Here is a 27,898-nt window from a genome sequence, read left to right as displayed (position 1 = left end):
TTAAAAAAAAAACAACCTGTCGGAAACTTGATTCGATCAGAAAGTCAATTTGTACATGGAGATGTGAACGAAATGAACACGAAATGGGTGGGAAAGTCGAACCAGCCGCGCTTGCAATAAAGTCAGGAGCGAAAAACTGCTTACAACGACAAACGCAATTGTAGAAGTACTTTTTGTCCTTGGGGCTGCACTGTTCAAAATCAAGATCAGATTAATACTAGGGTGACCACAGTGGTGGCGTATAGCAACAACAAAACCTGCCAAATTGCCAAACACTTTATTGGAAAACATTTTGCACATGCCATTTATAAATGTCTCTGCATTTTTCATCGTACTCCGCATCACAGTAACATGAGTTTAAATTTAATAACCTTCTCCAAATATCCAGCAGAGCTTGAATCGCTTTATTTACTAAAAACAAGTTACTTCTCATTAAAAGTACTTTGGCTTTTGATAATTTGCATTTAAATTGGCGTCTTGGTGAACATGATGTTTACACGCAATGTTTATTATTTCAGGATGCAAATGCTCCTTATAAGGAGTAGGGAGTTTTAGGGAGGTCTGAAATGTGACATATTCTAGTCCAATAAAAAAAACATTTGAGTTAAGAGGTGTGATAAGCATCTTTGTGAGTAAGTAAGTAAATATTGCTAAGGAAAGTGGTTTTTGTCTTACTATTTTATTTATTTTAGATTATATTATGTTATATTTTCGTTTTTGTACTACATCCGAACAGGAAACAATGTCAAGCTTTCGGTTGGCAGTCAGTCTGAGTTTCCTTATTTTTATTCATCTGCCAACAAATTAATCAGGGTATTTTTGCCTCAGTTCAAACGAAAAAATATCTGAATGCGTTTCTTAACCAAGATACTAACGGCAATGTCCACGGTTTGTCTGTCGAGATTGCGCCTGCGTATAAACTGTGTAACCTTAAGAAAACTTGCATTTAGACCAGAACTGCTCAAGTTGTAGTCTCTTTTCAGGCTGCTATAGAATTCATCATTGAAATAAAGGAGAAATGCATTTGTTTTCAAAATTGGCGTCTTGGTGAACATGATGTTTACGCGCAATGTTTATTATTTCAGGATGCACATGCTTCTTATAAGGAGTAGGGAGTTTTATTGACCCATTTTGAGGTCTGAAATGTGACATATTCTAGTCCAATAAAAAAAACATTTGAGTTAAGAGGTGTGATAAGCATCTTTGTGAGTAAGTAAGTAAATATTGCTAAGGAAAGTGGTTTTTGTCTTACTATTTTATTTATTTTAGATTATATAGAGGATATTACATGGCCGCGCGGAGATACGAAATTTCTCTTCGAGTGTTGAAAAATATTTCACGAGTGAGCGCAGCGAACGAGTGAAATATTTTTCAACATGAGAAGAGAAATTTCGTATCTCCAAGTGACCATGTAATTTTCTTTTTATTATATAAAATCATCACAATACAGCAAAATATGCTCTGTTCTTTATTTCAAAAACTAAGGTTTGAAATTGAGTTCATAAGCTTACAGTCAGTTGTTTATTTGTATCAATTGAAACAAGGCCGAGTTATGTCAATTCAAAGTAAGACTAAGCGAAAAGGCCACAAATAAAATCTATATAAATAGAAAATCGATAAATAGGTAGGTTCCTGGTATAAACTAATGGCATATTAAATATGCTTAGAAATTTGGCTTACAGTAACAAGTAAATCTGAACATACCGTCCTAGCTTTCATCGCTGCTTTCAACTACCCTCACACAACTCGACGTCGTACGCAGTTTTCCTCCTTGTATTCGGATTTTCTTGTTCTTCTACGAATTCGATCAGTTTCTTATCTGTGATCTCGGCACATCTGCTTGAACTTGTCTCCATTTTAGAATAAACTTAACTTCGACTCGCGAAAAGACCAACTCAAAAACTCCCAAAAGACCAAACGACAGCTAAACGGCGGAAACCCCTCGGAAAACAACAAGTGCTTGACAGCGCGCGAAAATACTGCGAGCTGATTGGTCAAAAATGATATCACACATGTGTGGATAAAAATGATATCGCCACTGGCGGGATAGCGTTTTTATTGATTTGCTACCACTCGGTATACCACTAAATTTTATATAATAAATTATGTTATATTTTCGTTTTTGTACTACATCCGAACAGGAAACAATATCAAGCTGTCGGTTGGCACTGATCAGGATCCTAAACAAAAAGCGTTTGGCAGTCAGTCTGAGTTTCCTTATTTTTGTTCATCAGCCAACAAATTAATCAGGGTATTTTTGCCTCAGTTCAAACGAAAAAATATTATTCAAGACGTAGACAAAACATAATTTACATTAGAATACATCTTGAAAAGGAAAACAAGAGGTGGATCCTATAACGTTTTCCTGAAAAAAAGATAAAATAGGATAAGGAATTTCTATAAGTAAGATAGCTATGTCCAAAATAAAATATATAATATATATATAACTTTGTAAAAATGTATTCACAGCCGTATACAACTACATTAAGGTTTATGATTATGGAAGTGGTTCATATTTAGAGAACATGTAAGTCCATTGTTTTCCAAGTTTTCGGATTCAACAACAAGCCTTGGTAAACTTTTCTATTCACGCACAATGCGGATAGAAAAAGAAGACAAGCGAATTTGCACTTGCGATGCTGTAGTTGTTAATTTTACAACTCTACATTGTTTCCTTTTCAGCAGTTAATAACTAGTAGCTGTTCCTTCGAGCAAATGTCAATTTGTGTTGGATGTCAGTTATTACACATAGCGACAAAGGTAAATATTGAAAAAGTTGCAAAATGTGACAGTACACCTGTTACTATACTGAGATAAATAGCTTCACAACTCTAACAGAAGGGCAAAAGACTGGCTTAAAACAAAATGAAGAAGTGCTGCACGTGTATCAGGCGTAGGATCAGTGCTCTTTATCATAGCGTCAATACAGGTTTGTAAACATGCAGTGAAATCCGAAAATTATCTCGATATGCTGCCAAGATTCTGTTGTTTTAATTCAAAATTGGTTGAACTCGTGACAATTAGGTTTCCTCCTAATGCTCCTCAAAAACCTTTGTAGTTAAAATGAAGAGCAAAAGTATTACGGTGCATAACACATTTAATAAATTTGTTCCCTTTCTAAGATATCTATTTCGTATTCAAGGTTTTACGTTAACACTTTTAAAGCAATGTTGCACTTCAATGTTTTAGGAAGACCCCTGTGTAAACAACTCGTTAACGCCACCAGCAATCAATCATATATAGGACAGTAAGAACGGAAACACAGCAACAAAACACAAATGAAATATGGCCTCCAAAAGAACATTTTCTAAATATTTCTTTTCTCCGTCCGTGGACACAACTCATCCAAAATCCCTTCCTCCACCATCCCATCTTTTTTTCTTCATACCCACTCCCTCACGGGTTGTCATCTGTTTTTCATTTTGCAGTTTTTGTGCTTGCAAACAAAGCGCAGATCTAATGTTATCAGGCGCCGTCACTATGGTGACACCGCAGGTTCAAATAATACCCTTTTTACGTCATTTTTTTTCCTTTAGACGGCCACCCTCCTCCGTCATTCGGTTTTCGCTCGACCAAAGCAGGACTCTGTTGACTATTAAAATGCTTGAACCATTCATTGTTAGGACCTTTTGAAAACCTTCAAGCCATTGTGATAGATGAACAATGAATAAGTTTGAGCAGCTTTGTATTTCATCGAGTTCGATCATACATCCTCTCCTTCTAAAATTACTTGTGAAATGTATCAATACGTGATTACGCCGATCTGTTTACGAAAAGAGTATTACAAGTTTGTGACAAGGGTTTTCTATTTTTAATTTAGTTAAAACTGTGGGCCCCAAAATTATGTCGAGCACAAAATATGTAACGCCTTGCACACCTTTTCGCCTGTTTCCTACATGTAAATCCGCTAGCGTAGGTGCGGTTTTACGTAATGTAAAATTTATTTTATTCTTTTATGTAAGTATATATACAGGTCACTTATGTTGTATTGTAAAACTCCCTGACAAAGTGTGCGTTAGTCACACGAAACGCGTAGGAGAAAATAAATCGTTTTACAACTGTAAGAGTTCGCAGACGTGCTGCTCACTAGTTTTATCTAAAAAAAGGAACTCGGCAAGTTGCGACAGTGTGACAAGGTGACAAGTTTCTGTCAAGGGCTAACGCTCCAAACGTAAGCTCTCGAATATCTGTAGGAGGCAAAACTACCTCATCAACTCAGTTGATAACACCAAATATTCGTCCATTAGACACGGTAGACCTTGTTTGTTATGAATGATGTAAACAAGGTCTGGCAAACGTCTTTTAATTTTGTACATATCAATCTCTGTGATGTTGAAATGTAAATTGTGTCCTTACTATTAGGCCCGGTTCATACGTCGAACTTTACATGAGACGAACCTAATCATTTGTTTCGGCGCATGTAACTCGCGGATCGACGTATGAATCAGTTAGGATCGACAAATTTGTATTTGGATCGACCCGCCGTTCTATTCGACTGCGCCAGTCGAATAGAACGGCAGAAGTTCGACTTTGATTCAGACGTCGAACTTTTCATGTCCCGAACCAAATGCATACGTTACGTATAAATTATATCTATCCCAGAGGTCTGTGCATTCCATCGACTTGGCATGTGCGCAATGGACTTCATTCTGAACAAGATGGCGGGAAAAGAAGAATGTGCTTATTCTTCTTGTTTCGAAACAACTGAATATACTTGTCTGAGATGCGAAAGATTAAAAAAAAAAAGAATCTATTCTTGAAGTGCACACGCACTTCAAACCGACAGAAACTTTCCAATACAGGCTATATCAAAGGCGAAGCGTCAAGACTTCTCAGAATAAAATCTTCAAAAACAACATTCAAACAGAGATTACGCAACAGAGGTTACCTTGATAACATGACCTTATAAATAAAACTCTTTCAGAAGTCAACCTCCGCGAAAGAATGTCGGCACTACAAAACAAACTAAAAACCCGCAAAAACATTTTGAGGTTTGTTATGGAATGTCGCTCTTCTGTGCCTAACCTAAAACAATTCAGATGAGTAAATACAGGAGCCATAATCAGGGATGTAGACCGTAAGCGTGGGGTCCACGCGTACCCATGAGCTGTACCAAAAAAATCTATTTTTAGAAAAAATTGTCCTCCCCCCTCACGTCATAAACCCGCGTGAATACACGCAGATTTGCGTGGGGCTACTACCTTATATGTGACACGGAAAGCAGCTAAGAAAAAATTCACTAAAGATAAAAAAGTCTTTACCTGTCTGAGTACATTTCTGCAGAGTGTAAGCGTTTTTCATTCATTCAACAGTAGCAACGCACGCAGCGCCACCGTTTGGCGCCTTTTTGACTTTACTACTTTACTGTGAGAGTCATGTGATCAATAGACCGTTATTCCAACTTTTCCCGTCTTCTTTCAGTTGTTACCTTTTCTTTGTGAGGGTCTAATTTCTTAAATGTGGGCACTGAGGAGATATTCCCTGGCAGAATTTTAAAAATTTGGATGCCATTTTGGACGGGTAGAAAAAAGTTTCAATTTCTCCACGCGCGATCCTGGCCGTTTACACGCGTGCGCGCACGCGCGTATGGCACAATTTTTTTTTCTAAAAAATCGATTTTTTGTTACAACACATGGGGACAAGCCCACAAGTCAAAATGGCATCTCGTTACGGTCTCCATCCCTGATTATGGCTCCTGGTAAATGACCCTTGATAGAAAATCAGCCTCTGCTAAGGGAGATTTACAAAGACCCTTCCTTACTTTCGTACAGAAAAGGGAGATCTTTGAAAGACGTACTCGTAAGAACAAATTAGCTTTGAAGGTCATATTCTTCCTATCTCGAGCAGCAGGACCCGTGTCAGAATTCATGTTTCTCGCCATTTTAAATCTTGTTGAGTAAAAACAACAGCTGCTGACCACGAAAATCTATTTTCTCACTTTAGCTTTAATTAAGTTTGACTTAGGTTCGACGTCTGAATCAACTGCCGAACTTAATTATTTAGGTATTAGGTTCGGCTCATGTAAAGTTCGACGTATGAACCGGGCCCAAGTGGTCACTGGTATTAATTTAATGTAAATTTATGACTCCATTCAACAAGCCCTGCTGAATAAGATATTTGTGTAAATAAAAATTGTTTATGAAACAACAAATTAATCAATAGACCTTACTACTGAAATCCGACCACTAGCAACTGAGACACATTACTATTTTTTTAGCAGATTAAATTAAGCTTTAATGACAATTTTCGTGACTCTCTGCACCTTCAATGCAGTTCTTCGAATTCTCTTTAGCAGTCTATTGTACTGACTTGGTTTGCCCTTGAAAACAAAATGTATTGCTATTTCGTTTATTCAGCAATAGGTCCTGTTGCTTAGGCGCCAGGGTTCATGGCAATGAAATAAAGGCAGCATATATCCCGTGCCCTTTTTTTAGACCTTGTCACGGTAAACGATGATAGACAAGAAACTCGAGGCGAGGCGAGTAATTTTTCTATACTCGACGAAAAATCTCCACTTTTCAATTTTGTTGGGAAACATGGAAAAAATATTTCTGTGTCAGTTTAAAGAGGTCTGATCGAGTTTAAAATTCGCTTTTCAATATTCGGCGCGGGAACAAGACTCTATTGACCATACTTTCCTTGAATGCCACTTCACTCAGCGCTTCACTAGAACTTGTTTGTCTTGGTTTAATGATAACAATAACACAAACTTTACTCCAAACAAAGAAGAACTCTTATTTGGAATCTTTAATAACTCCATGCCATTATTAAAGAAATTTAATTACACACTCTTATTCATCAAGCGTCATATATACACCAGGAAACTTAACGAAGAAGCATTGCTTCTCTCCGACTTTATAAAAAAATTAAATTTAAATACCGCATTGAAAAATTTCAAAGTTAATTTTTGCTGTCGAAAAACAATATGCTCCTTCTTTTACCTACATTAGCTTCAGCTAATTTCTTAAGTAATAGCTGCCGCGCTAATGCAACGGCTTATGCAGTTTTGATTTTGTGTGTACGTGTGTTTAGTATCTGCGTTTAAAATAAACTTCTGTCATATAGAATAGTACAAGCCCCCCACCCCCAAGCTAGAGAGCTTGCTCGCAGGCTAAGAATTGTAATACGGTAATATATTATCACAACTTTGTAATAATAGTAGCATTGTAGTTGTTGTATTATTATTTTTTTTTTTACTTTTCTTTAACTATTTGAAAAGTGTAATAAGTATTTATGTAGTGAAATAAAGCGCCATTTTGAATTTACGTACAAGATTACATACAAGATCAATTTATATACAAGATCTGCTTCCCAATAGCAGCGCATGGGAAATTTAAAAACGAAAATAGCCGATTATCACATCCAATTTATTGTACACTAAAATGTTCTTTCTACTTTTTGGAATACAATTTAGAATTTAGATAGTATATAGAACAATTGATTGTCAATTTGTTGTTGGAGTGGTGCCTTGTTAGCTTGTTCCCAACCTTCTACCTACAATCCGAACGCCTGGAACATCTAAACACTGATATGATAAAGCATTGAATTAAAATTATTTGTGCGAAAGTAAATAAATAACACATTAATTGACATTACATACCGTAAAATTGAACTGCGGGTAAAAGAGAAGCATACATGTTCCATTCAAGCGGATGTCATATTTTATATAAATATTTGGACTGCCAATAAGTGTCTTTTATCACTTTAAAAACTGCAAAAGTCGTGAACGAAGATCCTGCTTGCTTGTACGTTGGATCTCACAGGAGATCTAATCAGCCCAACTTGAAAAATAGACGATGAGAAGTCCAAAGACTACTGCAAAGCTGACACAACGTAATATATTTTGAAACAATATTTCGGCTGGCCAAACCAGCCATCTTGAGGTTTAGATGTTACTAAATTATATAAATGAAATTACAATATTATATTATGGAGGATGTTGCAATACATTAGGAGCGGCGGAAATGATGTTTACAAGGTGGTACCAAAAGATAAGAAAATAAATAAAATAAAATAAAAAAGTAAAAAAATTACAATTCATCACGTCTATTCAAATCGTGGGGTTCCAAGGTCCCCGCTAAATCTATAAGAAAAGACTCTCTGGCTTTTCTAATTGAATCACCTGAGGAGTGGATAACTTCAAGTGGTATTAGTTGCATGTCAGTGTGGCAGTGGTAAGGTTGAGAAAGAAAATGTTCAGAAACAGTGGTTGGTTTGGATGTAATGTTAGTTTTGTCAACTGGGCGTCTATGTTCGTTGAATCTGTCTTTGAGACGTCGCTTAGTTTCAGCTATGTATTGTAAATGGCAGCGGTTACATTGTACCATGTAGATTAAATTTTTGGTGTTACAGGTTATGTGTGAAGTGATGTTACGGGTTTCGCCTGTGGAACAAAATGTATAATGTTTAAGACCGGCGTTAGTAGTGTCTTAAACATTATACATTATTTATACATTATACATTGAAATTAGGTCCATTGAGTTTGAGATCTTCAGAGACATTTGCATGGAGACTGTAAGGTTACCATGGTGGCACGCCTCGAGCTGCAAAATTTAACGCCTTCTTGATAATAGATGCATGATCATACTAATAACAAAATTTTACACACAAGCCTCCCTTCAAACTCGCGGTGACGAGGTTTTATTAACAACTGTACAGCAAGCCAGCCTTCTGTTCGAAATGGAATGCTGTAAATTTGTCAAGCGTATACTTGGTATAAATCATGTCAACATTGCAGGTGTGTTTTTAACTAGAATTTGCTTTGGAATTTTTAATTTCTTCATCATTATGTTGTATATTTGTTTATCCTGTGGTTATCGGTGCTCCTTTGTTAAATAGGTGAATTTATCTTTAGGGTTTGTTTCTGTCTTTAATCTCAGTGATTTACTGGAAAAGAAACTTAGAAAGTAAAGGTTGGCAACTTGTGCTACTCAGGCGCCGTTCTAGACTGCATTTTCATGTTTGCTGCTTCTTCTCTATTTTCTATCTTGGGTTCCCTATTTGCATTTCATTTAATAACCAGCGTCTAGGTTTAACTGACAAAAACATGCAAGATTAGAACTAGTGTATCTTTGGTCACTCCTCGGTTTCAACTTGCAATAACCTGTGATGAGGGGTCATTTGTTTTCAGGAACCGTATTTAAAAGTGCATCCGGCTCCATGTTATTTGGCAGCTTCTGTATCAACCAAAGCGCATAACAAATGGATTGAACCAAGGATTCTTAGTTTAGTTATCTGTCATGTGTGTTCGTCCGGAAACTGGTAGGCGCACTCTCTGTAGAACTACTTTTGTAATAGCAGTACATTATGGCTACAGAGCATTCGTTGCTGTATATTTCGACTGTTCCATAATTTTTAAGATGGACGGGCGTAAACTCAACTGACTTAAATGTAAATGTATGAGGGAAATTGTATGAATGTTTCACGTAAGTAAAAAGTTCGGGTTCTTATTTTATTAAACTTACCGCCGTAAGGGCGTTAAAATACGCAACAGTGAAAATTCATCTCCACAACTGGATGCTTTTATAGTTTGGTTTATCAACATGACCATTTTGCCCTAAACATTAAAGGGCCCTATTTTATTGAGATGTAGCAGTCCACGTTGCCAGGCAAAATAATAACTTTTACAAAATTTCAAACGACAAAGAAATAAATTTCAGAATAAAAATAAGCGATAAAATTAACAAACCATCTAATGAACAAGAAAAAAGGGTTAAATAGTCACTTTTCATTTCGGCATTTCATCTTTTTACTTTCTATTTTGGTAATGATAAACCTTTGTTTTCTCCAAAGAACAAACCTCTAAACAGTTATTTCTCACAAAGCCACAGTCGGTGGGTGTTTGCTTGTATGTATTCACATTCCATTTCATAATTAATTTTGCAAACTTCTCTCGGTAAAATAAATGTTGCACTCGGCTAAGTGCGTTTAATCTAAAACTGTGTGGAATGTAAACTTTTAAAGCCTTGACAGAAAAATAATAAACAAAAAGGGCATTAATGTTTGAAAATGTATACATTTTAGACACCGAAATGCAAATGGTTTCCACATTTAACTATAGTCAGTTAATATTAAGTTACATTAAATGGAAGAAAGAAATGCTCGGGGACAAGATTAAAATAAATATATTTTACTCACGTACCGCGCTCGTTTTTCCCACTTAAAATAAAATTCATATCTTGACGCCGCCGTGTACTGTCCTCTATATAGCGTATCCCGAGGACACTTAAAAAGGGCGCAGCCAGCGGTTCATTTTAGTGGATATCTGTTCGGAGGCCTCAATCGCCTCACAAATTTGGATTTGGTTTTGAAGAAATAAATTTTCTTCGGCCCAAAATTACGTTGCACTGGAAAACTGGAAACTAATTCCTTTCTTCTCCGGAGCTGGGGACAAATATGTCGATAAAAATGCCAAGCAAGATCAGCTACCATTTTTGTTAAGCCAACAAGAACTCGTAAATTCCGGAAATAGCGTTCCGTATTCTAAACCTTAGGAGATGATAGGGTTTAGGGAGTTCCTGAGTTTTGGATTTGGATTCCTTATATTATAATCTTCCAGCCATGCTACGCCAGTCTTTCTGTCACTTTTATAAAATTTTAATTCGTTTACTGCTACAGAGAAAAACTTGACATTTTTGCCATTTTTAGGTTCTGAGAAGATGACGTCAGAATACGTGATCACAGTTGTCACTGGAAACCGAAAGGGGGCTGGAACAGACGCGTCGGTATCGCTGATTATGAAAGGTATCGTGAATAAAATAAATAAATATAGCGAGTTACTTTATTAAAGTCTCGAAGTATTTAGCACTGTAGTGCTAATTTAGGACACTATAAATCAGTGAAATAATTATACAGAAGATAAACCATAACATTTGTTAAGAATTCCAACTGGTGGGAGGCAAACCAGTTGTCTACAAAGCGTGGCCTTGGATTTGGAAACAAGGCAACCGCTATTTATTTATTTATTTATTTATTTATTTATTTATTTATTTATTTATTTACTTACTTATTTGTTTGTTTATTTGTTCATTTATTTATTTATTTATTTGTGTATTTGTTTACTTGTATATTGGTCATGCGACATCAAAGACGGAAAGAGATCGAGCTGTTGCTCTGTTTCCATCCCACCTAGAAAACGGGGCTATTCTCGGCCGGGATGTCAGTGGTATACACTTTGAACTCGCTTTTCATAAGGCCTGTTCGGCTCACTTTCATGTAAGAAACGTGTAAAGTATTTTCTTTCTACGTGTTGTTCGTGGTTTACATTTCCACACGAATTGCGTTAGAATCTGCTTGGCCTTAGCGATGAAACTTCGGTTATTAGTAAAGGAATCTGAAATGCTTCGTAAAGATGCTGATTTTGGCAACAAAGAAAAGTCGAATAATAATAATAATAATAATAATAATAATAACAAAATAAGTCAAACTGGAACGTACAGGCGATGTGGGGTATAAAGAGCTCACCGTATATGAATTTATATAATTTAGGGTGTGGAATACACTCGTATTATCTGAAATTGCTAATAGTGTAATTCATGCTAAGACAAAAAGGGACAGGAAAAAAATCTTGCCTCGTTATGAAACCCAATAAACGAAGATGTTACTATCTAACCAGGTACAAATGGTGTGACTAATCCGCTGCCCTTGGACAAATGGTTCCACAATGACTTTGAAGCCGGCCAGGCTGATGATTACCACGTGACTGCTAAAGATGTTGGCGAGATTTTGATGGTTGTTTTGAAGAATGATGGCGGCGGGCTTTACAGCGATTGGTTCGTCAACCGTGTGACAATCAAATGCAAAGCAAAAAATGCCACCTATGATTTCCCCTGCAACCAGTGGGTACAAGGCGAGGCCGTCATCTTGGAAGGAACAGGTAAAAGACGAAAATTGTTTGGGAGAGGGGGGAATCCCCTATTTAGGCTATATAGGTATGTGCAGCGCCAAAAAGTATGAATTCTTAGCCTTTTTGGCCAGAAATGGGGTATGGACTTTGACCATTTTTGTATGAAATAAGGAAAGGTTGGTGTTGAATTGGGTATGGTTATCACAAGAAAATTGGGGTTGGAAGGCCTATACAGGTCCTACTCACATGTTGGCGGCTTTTATCTCGGTCTTTCCACACATTTAGCTTCTTGTGTATTTGTAGTGGGTTAACATGTTGATTTGGAGGATTTGCATGATTTGAAATATCGTATCGGTTGTAATCGGGTCTGGTCTAAAATACGGGAAACCACATTTTTGGGTCTAAAAAAGGGTAAGGAGTCTCAAGAAGAACGCCACACCCACCCACCCTCTCGAACGTTTGGGAATTCCCCGCCATCCACGCAGCCATCAGCCAGTCATTCTGGCATTATTAGATAGATTAAGCATCACGTTTACGACAAACGGCAACCGTGAGATTTGCGTTTATGTTTTCTCGAAAAACTGGGTACATAGATGAAAATAGTGTAAGATAACTCTGGCCTTTGAGCCTTTAATACTAACAAGAAATACTCAATTTTTCTGAGAAACTGAAAACAGCGAGGGGCAAATATAGGGTTAACATGGTCACGTGGTCATTCCTGCCGTTTGCCGCCAACACGGTGATTAATCTCTCTATTGTTATTGGATTTGAACGACAATACTGTCATAACTTAATGTACATTATTGTTATCGCTGTAAAGTCGATTGGTTATAGGATATGACTAGGGCTTGAACATATTGTTATTTTTAAAAATACTTGGTCAGTGTAGACACTAAGTCATGGTCAAGCAACCTCACCGAAGCCCAATAAAAAAATTAGTCATGACAACTTGAGTGCTGTTCAAATCTCAGCGCGGTGTTCCGATTGAGCTCATTTTTGTTCTTTCTATCACAGCTAAACTGCCAACGGATGAACAGCATGCCGACACAAAAATCCAACGAGAAGAGCAACTTCAGCAGAGGCGGTCTCTTTACGAGTGGGGAGATGATAAGACTTACTCGGATCTCCCAGGATTTGTCAAAGCCGCAGACGTGAAGGCATTACCAAAAGACGTTCAGTTTACTGAAGAAGCTCAGTATGACCTGCACCGTGCCAGAAAAAATGCTCTGTACAACTTGGGTCTTGTACACCTGTTGAACCTGTTTGACGCGTGGGATGATTTTGACGACTATCGCAAGGTATTTCGGGACATGTACACCAAGTAGCAATTTAATAAAGAAAACATAACCGAATTCCGAGAGAACCTTGTACTTGTACTATTTTTTTTTATTATTTTCTTTGCTTTGTGTTTGTGTGTCCTGCAGGCGTTTACTGGTTTTGTTGGAGACGTACCTCAGGCAGCAGATCACTGGAGTGATGATCGCTTTTTTGGATCTCAGTTTCTGAACGGCTGTAATCCAGACTCACTGAGAAAATGCACCAAGTTACCACCACATTTCCCTGTGACGCAGAAGTTGATCGGAAACCTGTTGGACAATGGAGATACTTTGGAGAACGCCCTGGCGGTTAGTTGTTAAGTAATTCCTTATTGTGTTAATGAACTTGTGGTGTGAGGGTCTTCTGCTTTTCTCATTGGTCTTTCAATCACCGGTTAGATTCTTAGCCCTCTTCCATCGCGTTATTTTAACTTAGACAAGAAGTCTTGGCCCACATTAGCTTTCTCCTAATCCGATGTATCAGTGTATACCAGTGATTCTTCAAAGAAAACAGTCAACTGGGGCTACCTTTCGATGGAATAGCATTTTAACCAGGGGGAGGAGGAATGTCCAGTTGCTTCATGCTACAACGTGTAGCGTGCGTGTGGCCCGCGAGCTACATGTTTTAACGTTAAGTTGAGATGATTAAGGGGGTCAAGTTGTACACCAAACGCTTTCTTTAATTCAATCTTTTTAACTGCAGAATGGCCGCATGTACATGGTAGATTATAAGATCTTGGAGGACATCCCACACTATGGTCAGGACCGAAAAGACCTGGAGCGGAGGTATATGTGCGCAAGCCTGGGTCTGTTTTACGTGAAAGATAACGGAGATTTAGTGCCAATAGCCATCCAGTTCCACCAGAATCCTCACCGTGATAACCCGATTTGGACCCCGAATGACGCAGAGATGGACTGGATCTGTGCCAAGCTGTGGTTACGTAATTCTGATACTCAGTTTCACCAGGTACTAACATGATAGGCCATTTCAGAGTTGCTGTGAACCTCATTATGACAGCGAGGCTAAGTGCATAGGCTTTCATATGAAAATCAGTTTTGTTTGTACATAAATAAAACCTAATTTCCATAAAAACTTTGTACTTAGCCTAACTTTACAAGGAGGTTCGAAGCAACTCTGCAATGGCCTATTCTGAGATCGCTTTACGGAGCAATTTGAAAAGAATTGTTATTCAGGTCAATACGCTAGGAGCGGTATAACTCTCAACTTAAGACGAAAAATTTATTTTCTGTATTTTTATACTCTGATTTATGGGCTTTTTGAAACTTTCAAAACCACACTGTGACACAATACATAATTCTCAGTAGCTTTAATTTGAATTTCCGCATTTTAATGACTTTGCGACCACACTCAAAGGTGACAGTTTCATTAGTTGATTCAAGTGGGTGCTGTCGGTGTTGTAGTAGTAGTAGTAGTAGTAGTAGTAGTAGTAGTAGTAGTAGTAGTAGTAGTAGTAGTAGTAGTAGTAGTAGTAGTAGTAGTAGTAGTAGTAGTAGTAGTTTGAATTTTTGATCTGGCCGTTCATTCACAAGATAGGTTGTTCTTAGATGTTCTCTCTATCAAGCCATGTGTTAGGGTTAGGATGTGTCCACTTATTTCTATAAACGTGGCAAACAAAGAAGATTTGATTCATAACAAAAAAGATTCTTTCTTTTCCTAAAGATCTTATGTTGATATGGCAAACCAGTTTGAAAAAGTATTAGCACCACTTGAAAATATTGTAACGCAAAGGAACCACTCTGTCCTCTTTAACATCCACCAGAGTCCTTGCAACATAAAGGCCTTTTTGTTGCAAATGTGAGTTGACAATCGCATTCCTAACTGAGAGGCCTTTGGATCTAAGTTAGTACAACGCTTGTGAACAGTCACTGGGACAATCACCTCAGTCAGTGTTAGGTTCAATAATTGTTGATCGCTGAACCACACATCTGGAGCTAAAAGGCTGGTTCTTGAAATCAGAAAAATTGAACACTTCTCCATTAATCGACACTTCGTTTTTCACAATGTCCATATGCGAATCAGCTTGTGAACGCATCTGTTACAGCTAAGAGCGCAGTCCCTTTCTTTTCCTTTCCCCTTTTCCCGCCTCTCCCCAAGCCCCCCTCCGATAAACCGATAAACCGCTTTTGTAAACGGGTTACCCGGTTTGAAAGGGTTAGTTGGCGTCGAACAACTCATCCTTTGGAATCCCAAATCCGCGTTTGAGTTTTCCGCCAAACAATTAACACACAAGAAAAACTTCGAACCAGAACCACAAAACGTTGAAATTCGGTCGCACAAACCATCAAAACTTTTCCATTGACCACAGGTTTCTGTTTAGTTTGTTTTTCTCACCCGCTGCCACCAATGTTACGCCATAATTCTACAGTAAACACGGCGTTAACACCTTTACAGTTCTGAAAACTCAACCGAGCACATGGCTCTTGTACCATCGGTCACGTGACTTACAATAGTTACCTAGGGGGATAACCACAGGCAATAACCTATAGTTACAATATATATACCACGAGTATCGTCATACAAAAAATTTTGTTCTTAAATAGTAAGGGATAATCATATTTTTAAATTCGGAAAATATCTAAGCTTGACATCTGAGATAATTCGACTGAGCCCTATTCCTCTTGAACACGTTTTCGACATTTGTTTGTTTGTTTTATTAGATGGTCACACATCTTCTCCGTACTCACCTCTTCATGGAGCCCGTCGCTGTTGCCAGCTACAGACAACTACCCACCCTCCACCCCCTGTGGAAATTGTTGGCTCCTCATATCCGAGGGGTGCTTGCCATCAACACTCTTGGTAGAGGTGTCTTGATTGCTGAGGGAGGAGTGGCTGACAACACTCTCACTGTTGGTGGTGGAGGTAACTTAATTTAGTTAGGGTCACGTAGTTTATTCCACACACTGTTGTCATTTAGTACAACAATAATAATCTATGTCCAGGATTGAACCCGATAACAAATTTTGCGATTTTTTTTCAGAAGTTTTGTAATTTCGCAGTCTCGTAGAATTAATTTAACTTTCGTAATTTTCGTAAATTAATATTTCTCGTCGACCACTGTCTGAACATCAAAACGAGATATGATTTTACGCATTCTGCGAAAATTTCGACTACCACGAAAATCAGTGAAATTCTCAATTTAGAAGTCTCGTAGAATTGACAATTCTTGTCAAACCCTACCTGAATTTTTGAATTTTCTAGTAGAAAGTAAAGTATCTTCAAAGTTTTTAGGTGAAAAATCTGTTTAATATATTTATACTTGATCTATAAAACTTGGCCAAACTTTATTTTAAATGGAATCCTTTTTACGATAGGACACGTTTTGTTGATGAAGAACTACTACAAGGCCTCCAGCTGGGCCACTTACAACTTACCACAAGCTTTGAAGGAAAGAGGAGTTGATGATGTTGAAAAACTGCCTAACTTCTATTACCGTGAGGACGCTCTTAAACTCTGGACAGCCATTGAGGAATTCGTCAAGGAAATACTGGCGATTTACTATCATTCCGATGATGCCATTAAGATGGTAATAACATAGTGTATTTTGTTAATTGCCGATATTATCATAAATTTCCTTTCATGATATTGGGATGCATGTTACCTGTTTTTAGAAGTCAGGAAAGTTCAAAGGCGAAAATTTCTACAAACAAAAGATTGTTCTGGCCATGGTTCATAACGCAAAGAATTTTAAGCTGAATCCAGTGTGAATCGCATTTTCAAGCTTAGATCTTTCGAGTACTTTGATTTTTATTTACATAATATAATAATAATAACAATGATGATGATGATGATGATGATGATGATGATGATGATGATGATAATGAGGATGATGATGATGATGATGATGATGATGATGATGATGATGATGATGATGATGATGATAACAATAATAACTGCGTTCCTTATTATTGTAATCAATAATTAAGATAAAGGATATCGTTATTAGTCACACTAGACGTGCTCCTCTCCTCTACATTAACTTGTTATTTTCAATCTATAACGTAATTTTCTATCTCATTCTCAGAGTATTCAACGTCCTTGAAAAAACTGCCCCAGTAAAACCGGGGTTTATGGTCACTTTGATAACAAGTCCTATTTTCCTATTTTAGGAGGCGGCGTGGCCCAGTGGTAAGGGCGCCGGACTTGAAACCCGGAGGTCCCGGGTTCAAGTCCCGCCTCAGCCACGCTTGTAAATAGCCAGCTGGTTTGCCTCCTGCCAGTTGGGATTTTTAACATGTTATGTTCTATTTGATTATTATTTGTTTCCCATTATTTCTGAGTGGAATGCCTGTAAACTAGCTTTGGGTAGCTAAGTGCATTTCCACTATAAACAAAGCATTTACATTTTACATTTTTACATTTTTACATTTTTTCCATCCTTGTTCTTAGGACTATGAGCTGCAGAACTGGATCCGAGAATTACACGACAATGGATACCCTGTCGATGACGGGCACTCAGATCATGGGGTCCCAACATCCTTCACGAGCCGAGAGCAGCTATACGACTTTGTTACTGCCATCATTTTCACCTGCTCCTGCCAGCACGCCGCAGTGAATTTTTCACAGATGGATGTGTACGCTTTCCCGCCAAATTCTCCAGCTCTGATGCGCCAACCACCACCTATAAAGAAGGGCGTTGTGACAATGAAGGACCTCATGAAATGCCTGGCTACAAAGCACCAAGCTTCCCTCACGATTGCTACAGTGTATGACTTGACGCGCATCTTCGCTGACGAGGTATGCTTTGCTGTAAGATGAATGAAGAAAAACAACGCAAAAACCGGAGGCAAATTTATAAAGTTCTAACATAAGTGGTTTCGTTTTGGTAAAGTTTAAAATACGAGCACCAGTGTTTTATCGGGATTTAAAACCACAAGGCCCAGCCTTGTAGTTTTAGACCCGATAAAACCCGTGCTGCGAGTTTTTTGAATGGCTTCAAAAACATTCCTGGAAAAGCGTGTGTCAAAAGAGTTCATAACAATGATGCTTTTGTGAACGCTGAAAATTAGCATACGAGAAAAACATTAAACACTGCACACTAAAGCCCCGTCTACACGAGCAATTTTCATGTGGCAACTGTACGTGGCAATTTTTATTTGCCCGTGTAGATGGCTCGACAAATACTTGTTGGTAATTTGCGTCAGTAATAATTTCGCAGAGCGGAGATGACCATGGAAAGGCAAAAGCAAGATGATGCCATGCTGGATGCGCAAACGTTGAGGACTGTAGGGACTGGGTTCTACAGATGACGTTGAAAAAATTGTTACATTTTATGTGGCATCTCGTCTACACAGACAACTTTTTTATGTGGCAATTTTTATTTGCCACGTAAAAACTAACACGCCAGCTTTTCACATGCAAATGCAGTTGTCACATAAAAATTGGTCATTTCTCATCATCTACATGGCCAAATAAAAATTGCCATGTAAAAATTGCTCGTGTAGACGGGGCTTAATAAGGAGGAGGTTTTGTCGGGCTTTAAAACCACTGCACGTGATGTTTTATCGACCATTTGATAGGTCAATGGGCTTATGAAATATTGTTCAACACAAATACACTGATTTTTGGATTGGCCACACGCCTGTAGGGTATACATTTGAAGTTTGGTGGGTGAGTTGTTCTCGTGATTGAGCAGGATAAAACTTGGAGGAGGGCTAAGGCAAGTGAAAGGTGCTTCAATGGTTCTCCTCTCTTGGCCGCCACTCCAGTGGTCACTAATCAATCCACAACTGTCACTCGCCAACTTGTAGGCTATAACGGATCGAACGCTTGACTTTCATTATTGACTATTCGTTATTCCAACTTCATAACTTTCAGTAGAGGTGTAAATTCTCGATCTTAAGCGTGATTTACTCACAAAACTTTCTTTCTTTCAGAAATTCATCGGTGATTATCCAGAGCAGTTGTTTGTTGAAGAGGCCGCCAAGTCTGCCATTGCTGGCTTTCAAAAGAAACTGAAGGGAATCTCAGCTGAGATCAAACAACGGAACGCCAAACTGCTGGTGCCGTACCCCTATCTGCTGCCTGAGAGAGTTCCTAACAGCATCGCTATCTGAGCCCCTATTGCCCATTTAAACATTACTACAATCGGTGAATTTCAGTGAATTCAGGAGTTTGTTTTGTCTTCTTTACAGCGGTTATTCGGGTTATCGAGTGGATATTCTTTTCATTACAGTAATATTGGCCAACTATGAACGGAACTGACTACATAATTAGGACATGGAGGATTATCGGATTATTAACAGGATTAAAGGAAAGGGTTAAGTGTACGGTTCATTTTTGTCAGAACAAATGTTTGTTTTAAATAAGTGTGAATGGTGATCTTGGACGTAGCATAACAACAATGTGGCTGATATATTAGGAAAACAATAATCCAGTTGAGAAAGATGATGAAATCAAAACGGTCCTCGCATTAAAACTTGTTTCAACATAATAAAAGGAAGAAAAATTACTAGACTAGATACACAACAACTAAAGCGATAGTAATAACCACAGGGACAATAAAAATACCGAGGGACACGACTGAGTACTTATTTTCGTGTTTGTTTGTTTCTTTTGTTTGGGGTTTTGCCAATTTTCTTATTCATTCTGCTCCATCTCCCTCGAGACTGAACAACACTGGCGGTCTCAGTGACTCATTTAATTATTTATGAAGCAAAATTGCGCTCAGAAGAAAGATGCTGCCGAACATATTATAACTTCTTATTTCAATCATCCACACAAATTTAGCACCATTTAACCCTTTCCCGCCCAAGAGTGCCATATGGCACAAGACGCAATTATGAGCTCAGTATTTGGTCAATTTGTGTGAAATTTGCACAACCAAAAGATCTTTGAAAGATCTATAAATCAAAGGCATAAAATCATGGCCCCCTCCTATATGAGACTTGATTTACCACCCCTCAAACTTTTGGATTTTTTTTTCTTTGTATGTTAAGGGTCCAGTTGATATCTTACAACAAGCAATGCACTGAGAGTTGTAAATTAAGCTATAGTTTAGGGGGATACCCAGTATGTACAACGAATAAGAAAATTTTCAAAGTTTTTTTTCTTTCGTTTTGGACTTTTCTCCCTCTAATATGTGACCTCCTCCATCTCTGTTGGTGTGATTTATAGCACACTCTAGAAAATACCTTTTAAATGGTAAATCACATGTGGTCTCCCAGTTCATAGTTAGCGGTTTAGAAAAATTTGGCATTTCCCTCGGGCAGGAAAGGGTTAATTCTGTTAGAGCCGAAAAACAGTTTATGTGCGGACAGGTCGTAAGGTCGGAAACGGGGTATCTGCAGGGTAAGAAGATTCAAAAGAAAACTGACAAGGTGCGGGATATTGAGAAAAGAGATTTCGAGATATTGGGGGATGATGCAATTTAGTTTACTGAGATTTGGAATTAAGGGCATAGCCGGAATGTGGCTAATGAAACACATCCAATAATAAGGGTCCCTTGATATAAACTGGGTAAACCGGGCTGGCCCGGCTTCCGAGGTCTTGGCTCTCCAATACTTCCTTTGTCAAATTTTCGATGCGTTCAAATGACAAGACGGGCTAGCCCTGGTTACCGAGATCTCGGTATCGGTAACCGAGCTAATTTTTTTTTTTTTTTTTTTTTCAAGATAGATACTCTACCCAGGTTACTGACACAAATCAAAAGTGGCCTATAAAAGCTTTGATTTCCACCCACCCGAATAAACAAATTCAGTACCGGGCGGAATGTTCCCATATGAGCGCGGACGTGTTTGGGTCGTGAATAAAACCCCATGGCTTGCCCAGTCAAATAAAAGTTCCTTTTTATAGCACTTTCAGTATTCTTGACCAAATGCAAAATCAGCTTGTTTGAATCTATCGAGAAAATTAAATGTTTCAGTACAAACTTGTAATCTTTAACCAACACTCACCTAATGGAAAACCTTTTGCTACATGTCCCACTCCCTGAATTTTATTTATCACCAGTGGCTTTTGTACAAGTAATTAATAAAATAGCTTTGATATTCTCTTGCTTAATTTAACATCTCATCTAGAATGCGTTGTTCGAACAACTAATATAATTCAAGGGGAACTATGACTGATAAAGAAATTTACAAAAAATAACACCCTAAACTCGAACCCAAAGGATCAAGAGACCTTCCATCTTTTAAAGGCTGATATTCACGGTCAAGCGCATGCGCGAGCAGACCGGCTCAAAAATATCTTGTACGGGTCGACACTAAATTTGATGCGAGCTTGTGGTGGAACAATCTGTTGAAATCGCGCCCGAATTTGGATCATCCGCTCTTCGTCCTTCACTTTTTATAATCTTTGTTTCCTGTTGTAAATATAAGTTCGATTTTTGTAAGGTTAAAAGTGTTTTAGCATCCGAAAACGACATTTTTGTCGATGGATCGTCAAAGAAGACGTCGCGGCCGACCGGCGACGGGACGTTCTGTGGACTCTCTGGAAGCACAGAAGTTAAAGCGGACAGAGTGCAGTGGATGTAGAAATCCTGTGTGGTTAACAAGATACGTCCACCAAACGTGCAAAATTGGTAAAGGGATAAGTCTTTTAAGATAGAGAACGATTTCGCAGCACATCTGCTTTCGCTGGAAATGGCAAAGGTCACCAACTGGCTTTGGATGAACTCGCGAGGATTTTCTAGATTTCGATCGTACTGTTTGCTCATATGGAAGTCAACTGTCAAAAACAGAGAATTCGACGGACAAACAGCATCAAACATCAGTGTTTTGCTTTGAACAGTGAGACGCGAAGCGAATAAATATGAGATCAAATGTTCGAGTTAGTTGTAGTCGTTTATTAGCGGGCTCGAAAAGCGGGGCAGTAGAAAAAAAACCAAAAGATTTGCGGCAAACTACAAAATCTACAGTAAGGTATTCAGTTATCTATAAAATTATGCTCATTGCGAATGGCAAACGCAGTTTTGATTTGCCACCATGGCAGAGTTTTCTCAAATGCATTCCAGCATCTCGGAAGGACGCTCAGTGTTGTTGTTACTAAACGGTCGCATCGCTTCTTGAAGCTTGCGGATTTCTCGTTCTTCGCCTTCTCGCTGGTCTAATAAAATCAGGCTATCGAACGAACACACTATAGTAAGTTTATCACTGAATGCTGATGAAATACTGGATTAAAGTAAGTAAGTTTGAGGGAGCTTCTCGGCTTTTCGAACCGCGCGTAATAAAAAAAGGTCGATGCCGCGAGATATCGACATTGTACCAAAATAAAACCGTATACGTTTGCATAAGTTCATAAGTTCTGGCATTTCTTGAATGTCATGGGACATGCACGAAGCTCGCTACAAAAATCCCTATATGTTTTACATGGACAGCCTTTTTGTTTCTTTCTGAAACATGACCGAAACACTGGCCGGTCAGTTTTATTTTTATGCCAGCAAGTCATAAGACTTGCCCGCCGTGTCCCGCCGGTGTTGTGTAGCTTGACAGCGCTTACGTTATCGCTCGCACATGCGCCGAACCGTGAAACTCTCCCTTTAATTTCAAAAAAGCAGAAATGAGGGAAAAAAGTAGCTTTGAAGTAGCACAAGGATTACAAACTCCATATAACGACACACAAAGTGTACTCCTTTGGGTGTTAATCCATCGCAGTTTACTGCTGTCCAGCCGGATAATAAGACGTACGGCGAGAATAGCGTTTTGCGCATGCCCAACAACATCACCAATACAACGACCAGGGTCTTACATGAGACTTCCAGGTAAACAATAGTAATGGTAATATATTTATATACTTCACTTCTCACAGACTCATAACCGTTTACAATTCTTCTGTGAGGTGAGATCGGACGTCAGCAAGTAAAGGCGCCACTGGAAGCCGCTATCAGTCCATATTTAAACCTCACTCACCCACCCACCCACCCAACTCACGCATCAATGTGAAAGACAGATGAAATCAGAGATAGAGATGGGCGACCACACCGGGGACTACGTCCCCTACCCTTTTCGAACAGTGTGTGGGTTCTTTAACGTCCCACAGATCATTAGGAACAAGTGCCTACGGTTTAAGTTGTCCTTGTCCTTATCAACAAAACATGGCAAAACTATGGCGCAGAAAGATAATATAAAACAGATCTAGAATGCGATGAAAGTGAAGTTCGTTCGGAACGTTCTTTGTTGTTTTATCGACCTTAACATCCAAAGGTCAAGTTGTCTGCACGTTCATTGAATCGTCTATCTTCACGATAACTTATCAAGTTCAATTTCTAGCGTGTCGACGGCTTTGCGCAATTTATACATGAAGATGAACACTGAACGAAATGAACAAGAAATGAGCGGGAACCAGTCGAACCAGCCGCGCTTGCAATAAAGTCAGGCAGGAAAAACTGCTCACAACGACAAACGCAATTTTTGTCCTTGGGGCTGCACTGTTCAAAATCAAGATCAGATTAATACTAGGGTGACCACAGTGGTGGCGTATAGCAACAACAAAACCTGCCAAATTGCCAAACACTTTATTGGAAAACATTTTGCACATGCCATTTATAAATGTCTCTGCATTTTTCATCTTACTCTGCACCACAGTAACATGAGTTTAAATTTAATAACCTTCCCTAAATCAGTCCAGCAGAGCTTGAATCACTTTATTTGAAAACACGTAATTTCCCATTGAAAGTACTTTGACTTTTAATAATTTGCATTTAAAATTGGCGTCTTGGTGAACAGGATATTTACACGCAATATTCATTACTTCAGGATGCACATGCTTCTTATAAGGAGTAGGGAGTTTTGTTGACCCTCTTTGAGGTCGGAAATGTGACATATTCTTGTCCAATAAAAAATGCGTTTGAGTTAAGAGGTATGATAAGCATCTTTGCTAGTAAGCAAGTAAATGTTGCTAAGAAAAGAGGTTTTTCTTTCACTATTTTATTTATTTTAGATTATATTATATTATATTTTCCTTTTTGTACTACATCTGAACAGGAAACAATGTCTAGCTTTCGGTTGGCACTGATCAGAATCCTGAACAAAAAGCGTCTGGCAGTCACTCTGAGTTTCCTTAAATATTTTTATTCATCTGCCAACAAATAAATCAGGGTATTATTGCTTCAGTTCAAACGAAAAAATATCTGAATGTGTTTCTTAACAAAGATGCTAACGGCAAATGTCCACGGTTTCTCTATCGAGATTGCACCTGCGTATAAACTGTATAACCTTAAGAAAACTTGCATTTAGACCAGAATTGCTCAAGTTGTAGCCTCTTTTCAGGCTGCTATAGAATTCATCATTGAAATAAAGGAGAAATGCCTTAGGCCTAGGGCAAACGTCGGCTAATAATAGAAATAATAATAACAGCATTTATTTAAAGACGATTAAAAGTTCAGCAAAGCTGATGTGGTCGTGTACAATCAATAAAATTAAACTTCCTAAACTAATCACAATAAAACTAATATGAGAATTCTACGTATTTACAATATATGTGGCTGAAAAGTACTATTGGGTGACCTTTTAAAAGCGTCAATGTCGCAAATTGATCTCATTTGGTTTTCCAGGGCATTCCACCGAACAATTGACTTGTATGAACATGATTTCTTGATCATATCAGTCCTAGGCCTGTGTAACTTTTTTTTATTATTATGCTTACAATACTTTACTTACAATGTTGACATTAATAGTATTTACAACAAATTACAATAAAAAGAAAAAAAAAAGATGGTGCAAAAGGGAAAAAAACGAAACGTAGATAACAACACGTTTTACTTACACAGACCTTACTCCAAAAATTGTGCAAGCTGAAGAGTTAATAACAACCTCGTTCACAGGGCCTTTTCCCAAGCCAGGGAAAGGGCCCTGGGAACGAGGCTGAGTTAATAAGACAAAAAAATATTATTAGGTTGATTACGGAAAGCATTACTAGTATCTGAGAGCGAAGCTAAAGAGCAGGTTGCTGTGAGAAGCTCATTGGTGACAGCGTATGTACGAGATGGTTGGCAGAGTTGGAAGATATTGAAAGATAGCTGCAATTGCTTCAGAAGAAGTCAGAAAAAGTGATGCTATCAATCAGTAGATATATATATTCTGCAAGAGGTTCCCATTTTTCCACATCGCCGCTTCTTGTTTCCAACTCGAGTCTTGATTTCAGAAAGCGTAAATGATGGTCAAAGTTAGGGGACGTTTCTTTAGATTTGGCTAACCAGCTATGACGTCGAGCTAGAAGTAGGCAATAATTAATTTGAAGTGCAAATTTTGACGTATAAGGCTTCAGACCAAAGGCTGTAATGTTTAATAGGGTGGAGGTTTCGGGCATTAGTTTTAGAAAGTCATTGGTTGCTAGACGTCTGTGTACAAATTTAAACTGGAATTCGATCAGTTTGGTACTCCTGGTGCATCGTGATGTCAAAAGGTATGCTGAGCTCCAATCGAGATTTTCATTTATTGAGTAGTTACAATCTAGAAGCCATTTCATTTGGCTGTTTTTTGGCACTTCGCCTTTGATTCTTGCTACTATTTTGTATACAAGTGAGCTTACTTTTTTAGTCGCTAAAAGCTTAGCGCAAAAAGGTTTGTACTCCTTACTATTATCATGATAATCCACTTGAGGTCTTTACCTAGGGTCGTTACAGCCGATATTATACCGAGGAATTTAAGAGGAGAGACACTCAAGCTGTATTTTAATTGAAATTCATTCAAAGAGAGAAAGTTGCTGCTTTCTGGTTTTGCAAATGTTTCACTTTTGTACTGATTCCTTTTGCACACCAGTCCTTAAAGATCATTGGTTTGTTTGCTATTCTAATAGGCCATTTTCATGATGGCGTCATTTGACTACAACTACCAGAATTCACTTCGTTTTTCTTTTCAAATTTAAATTTTGTAATCCCAGTGGAGAGCAAAGAACAATAGCTCTAATTAGCATGAGAAAACAAAAACCAGAAGGATTCTGGTAGTTGTAGTAAAATGACGCCATAGTGAAAATGTCCTATTAGAGAGTTGTGCCAGAGGTCTTGTTCTTGAAACTGCACCTGGGATTTTATTTGTTGTTCGAAGTTGATCTCCGCCAAGACCTCCAAAATTTCTCTGAGAAATGCATCCGTGGCTTTAATAGAGGTTGTGGTGTCTTTAATATTGAGATTGCCAGCAAAAACATTATCACTACCATAATGTTTTAGAGCCAGATCAAAAGTATTTTCCATTTTGCGTTATTGGTAGTATCCAGGTATTTCTTGATCCATGTTGTTTTTAGAGCTTTGTTGAAAGAAATAAGATCAATCATCTTTAGGCCTCCATCACAATAATCATTTATCATAATTTTTCGTCTGATTTTGTCGCCCTTTCCGTTCCTTAGAAACTAATAAAACAGCTCGTTGATTTGGTTTAAAGCGTTGTAATTCGATGGCAAAGGAGATAGCAAATAAACTAATTGCGACACGGCTAACGATTTCAAAACAGTAATTCTCCCCAGCAAGGTCAGTGTACGGTCCTTCCAGCAGCTAAGGATTTTCCTTATCTTCTCCACCTTTTCATTAAAGTTTAGCAGAGCAGGTATTTCAGGCTCGACTGATAGCCACAGTCCCAATGTTTTAGCTTTGGATTCCGGCCACTTTAGTTCCTTTCCTGGCTGAAAAAGTTTGTCGTTTCCAATACTGGAACCGATCTTCCCTTTTCTTCTGATTGAGTTTGAGACCGGAGGCTTTACTAAATTCATCTAACATGGTAAGGGAAGAGAGAAGAGCTTGTTTTGACCCGTCCAAAATCAGTGTAGTATCGTCGGCATATTGGCTAATTTTAATTTCATTGTTGTTAACACATATGCCTTTTATATTCACATTGTTTCTGATTGCCTTGGCCAACACTTCCGCTGAAAGGATAAATAAATAAGGAGACAGGGGACAACCTTGTCTGACACCTCTTTGGATCTGAAAGAAATTACTGGACCAGCCGTTATTCAGAACTCAGCTTTCCGTTTTACAGTATAGAGCCTTTATCCACTTAATGATTGATGGACCAAAACCAAAGAAGTGCATGCTTTCATAGATGAAAGACCACTCTAGTGAGTCAGGAATATTATTCTCTGCGGCATATCGAATGATACTGTCTATGAGCCGCATGTTTTCTCCAATAAATCTACCTTTCATAAACCCTGTCTGATCGTTGTTAATAAGTCTTGGGAGAACTGATTTAATACGATTTGCAATAGCTTTAGCAGCAATCTTATAGTCAGTATTCAGGAGAGTTATTGGACGCCAATTTTTAACGAAATAGAGTTCCGCGTCTTTTTTTTGGAATCAGTTTAATGATACCACGTCTTTGTGTTATAGAGAGGCAGCCAGATTCTAAAGCGCAATTAAGTGCGGAGATCAAGAGGGAGGAGATATCTTTCCAGAAAACTTTATAAAATTCGGCTGGAAGACCGTCTGAACCAGGCGTCTTGCTCGAATCCATGCTTTTTACAGCTTCAGCACATTCCTTTTCAGACAAAGGACCATTTGCAGCTCTCTTGTTCCTGGAGCCCTAACACAATTTCATTAACTTAGTGAAAGAAAGTTGACTGGTGGTCGTCATCTTCCTCGGAAGTATAAAGTCTCTTATAGAAAGATTCACATTCGGATAAAATTGCTGCGTCGGAAGTGACAAAGTCAGTGTCGTTAATTTTCAATTGACTTATTGTTCCTTGTTTAAAAGGTCGACTTTCAAGGTTCAGAAAGTACTTGGTATTCTTTTCCCCTTCATTATACCATTGAGACTTTGAGCGAAGGATTGCACCTTTGGTCTAATATTCAAT

General features: G+C 38.2%; 1 protein-coding gene across 4 annotated transcripts in view; it reads left to right on the top strand.

Moving 5' to 3' along the window:
• LOC146456321 (allene oxide synthase-lipoxygenase protein-like) overlaps nucleotides 1-19,702 on the top strand; it is a 41,119-nt gene extending 21,417 nt beyond the window's left edge. For 2 of the 4 annotated variants that reach the window (XM_085093215.1, XM_085093212.1), the window contains exons 2-10: nucleotides 10,648-10,743; nucleotides 11,615-11,875; nucleotides 12,860-13,143; nucleotides 13,270-13,470; nucleotides 13,865-14,128; nucleotides 15,841-16,042; nucleotides 16,495-16,706; nucleotides 17,570-17,917; nucleotides 19,057-19,702. In XM_085093215.1, coding sequence (XP_084949341.1) covers nucleotides 10,659-10,743; nucleotides 11,615-11,875; nucleotides 12,860-13,143; nucleotides 13,270-13,470; nucleotides 13,865-14,128; nucleotides 15,841-16,042; nucleotides 16,495-16,706; nucleotides 17,570-17,917; nucleotides 19,057-19,236 — 2,037 coding nt within the window. In that variant the 5' untranslated portion in view covers nucleotides 10,648-10,658 and the 3' untranslated portion in view covers nucleotides 19,237-19,702. Of the gene's footprint in view, nucleotides 1-2,771; nucleotides 2,930-8,583; nucleotides 8,738-10,647; nucleotides 10,744-11,614; nucleotides 11,876-12,859; nucleotides 13,144-13,269; nucleotides 13,471-13,864; nucleotides 14,129-15,840; nucleotides 16,043-16,494; nucleotides 16,707-17,569; nucleotides 17,918-19,056 lie in introns of those variants that run through there. The other 2 variants (XM_085093214.1, XM_085093213.1) reach the window with 2 other exon arrangements.
• The last annotated feature ends 8,196 nt before the right edge of the window (nucleotides 19,703-27,898 follow it).

The sequence above is a fragment of the Pavona decussata genome, unplaced genomic scaffold, assembly GCF_977016875.1.
Source record: "Pavona decussata unplaced genomic scaffold, jaPavDecu1.1 SCAFFOLD_258, whole genome shotgun sequence".
Taxonomy (NCBI): Eukaryota; Metazoa; Cnidaria; class Anthozoa; order Scleractinia; family Agariciidae; genus Pavona; species Pavona decussata.
This window is presented reverse-complemented; position numbering and strand designations above follow the sequence as displayed.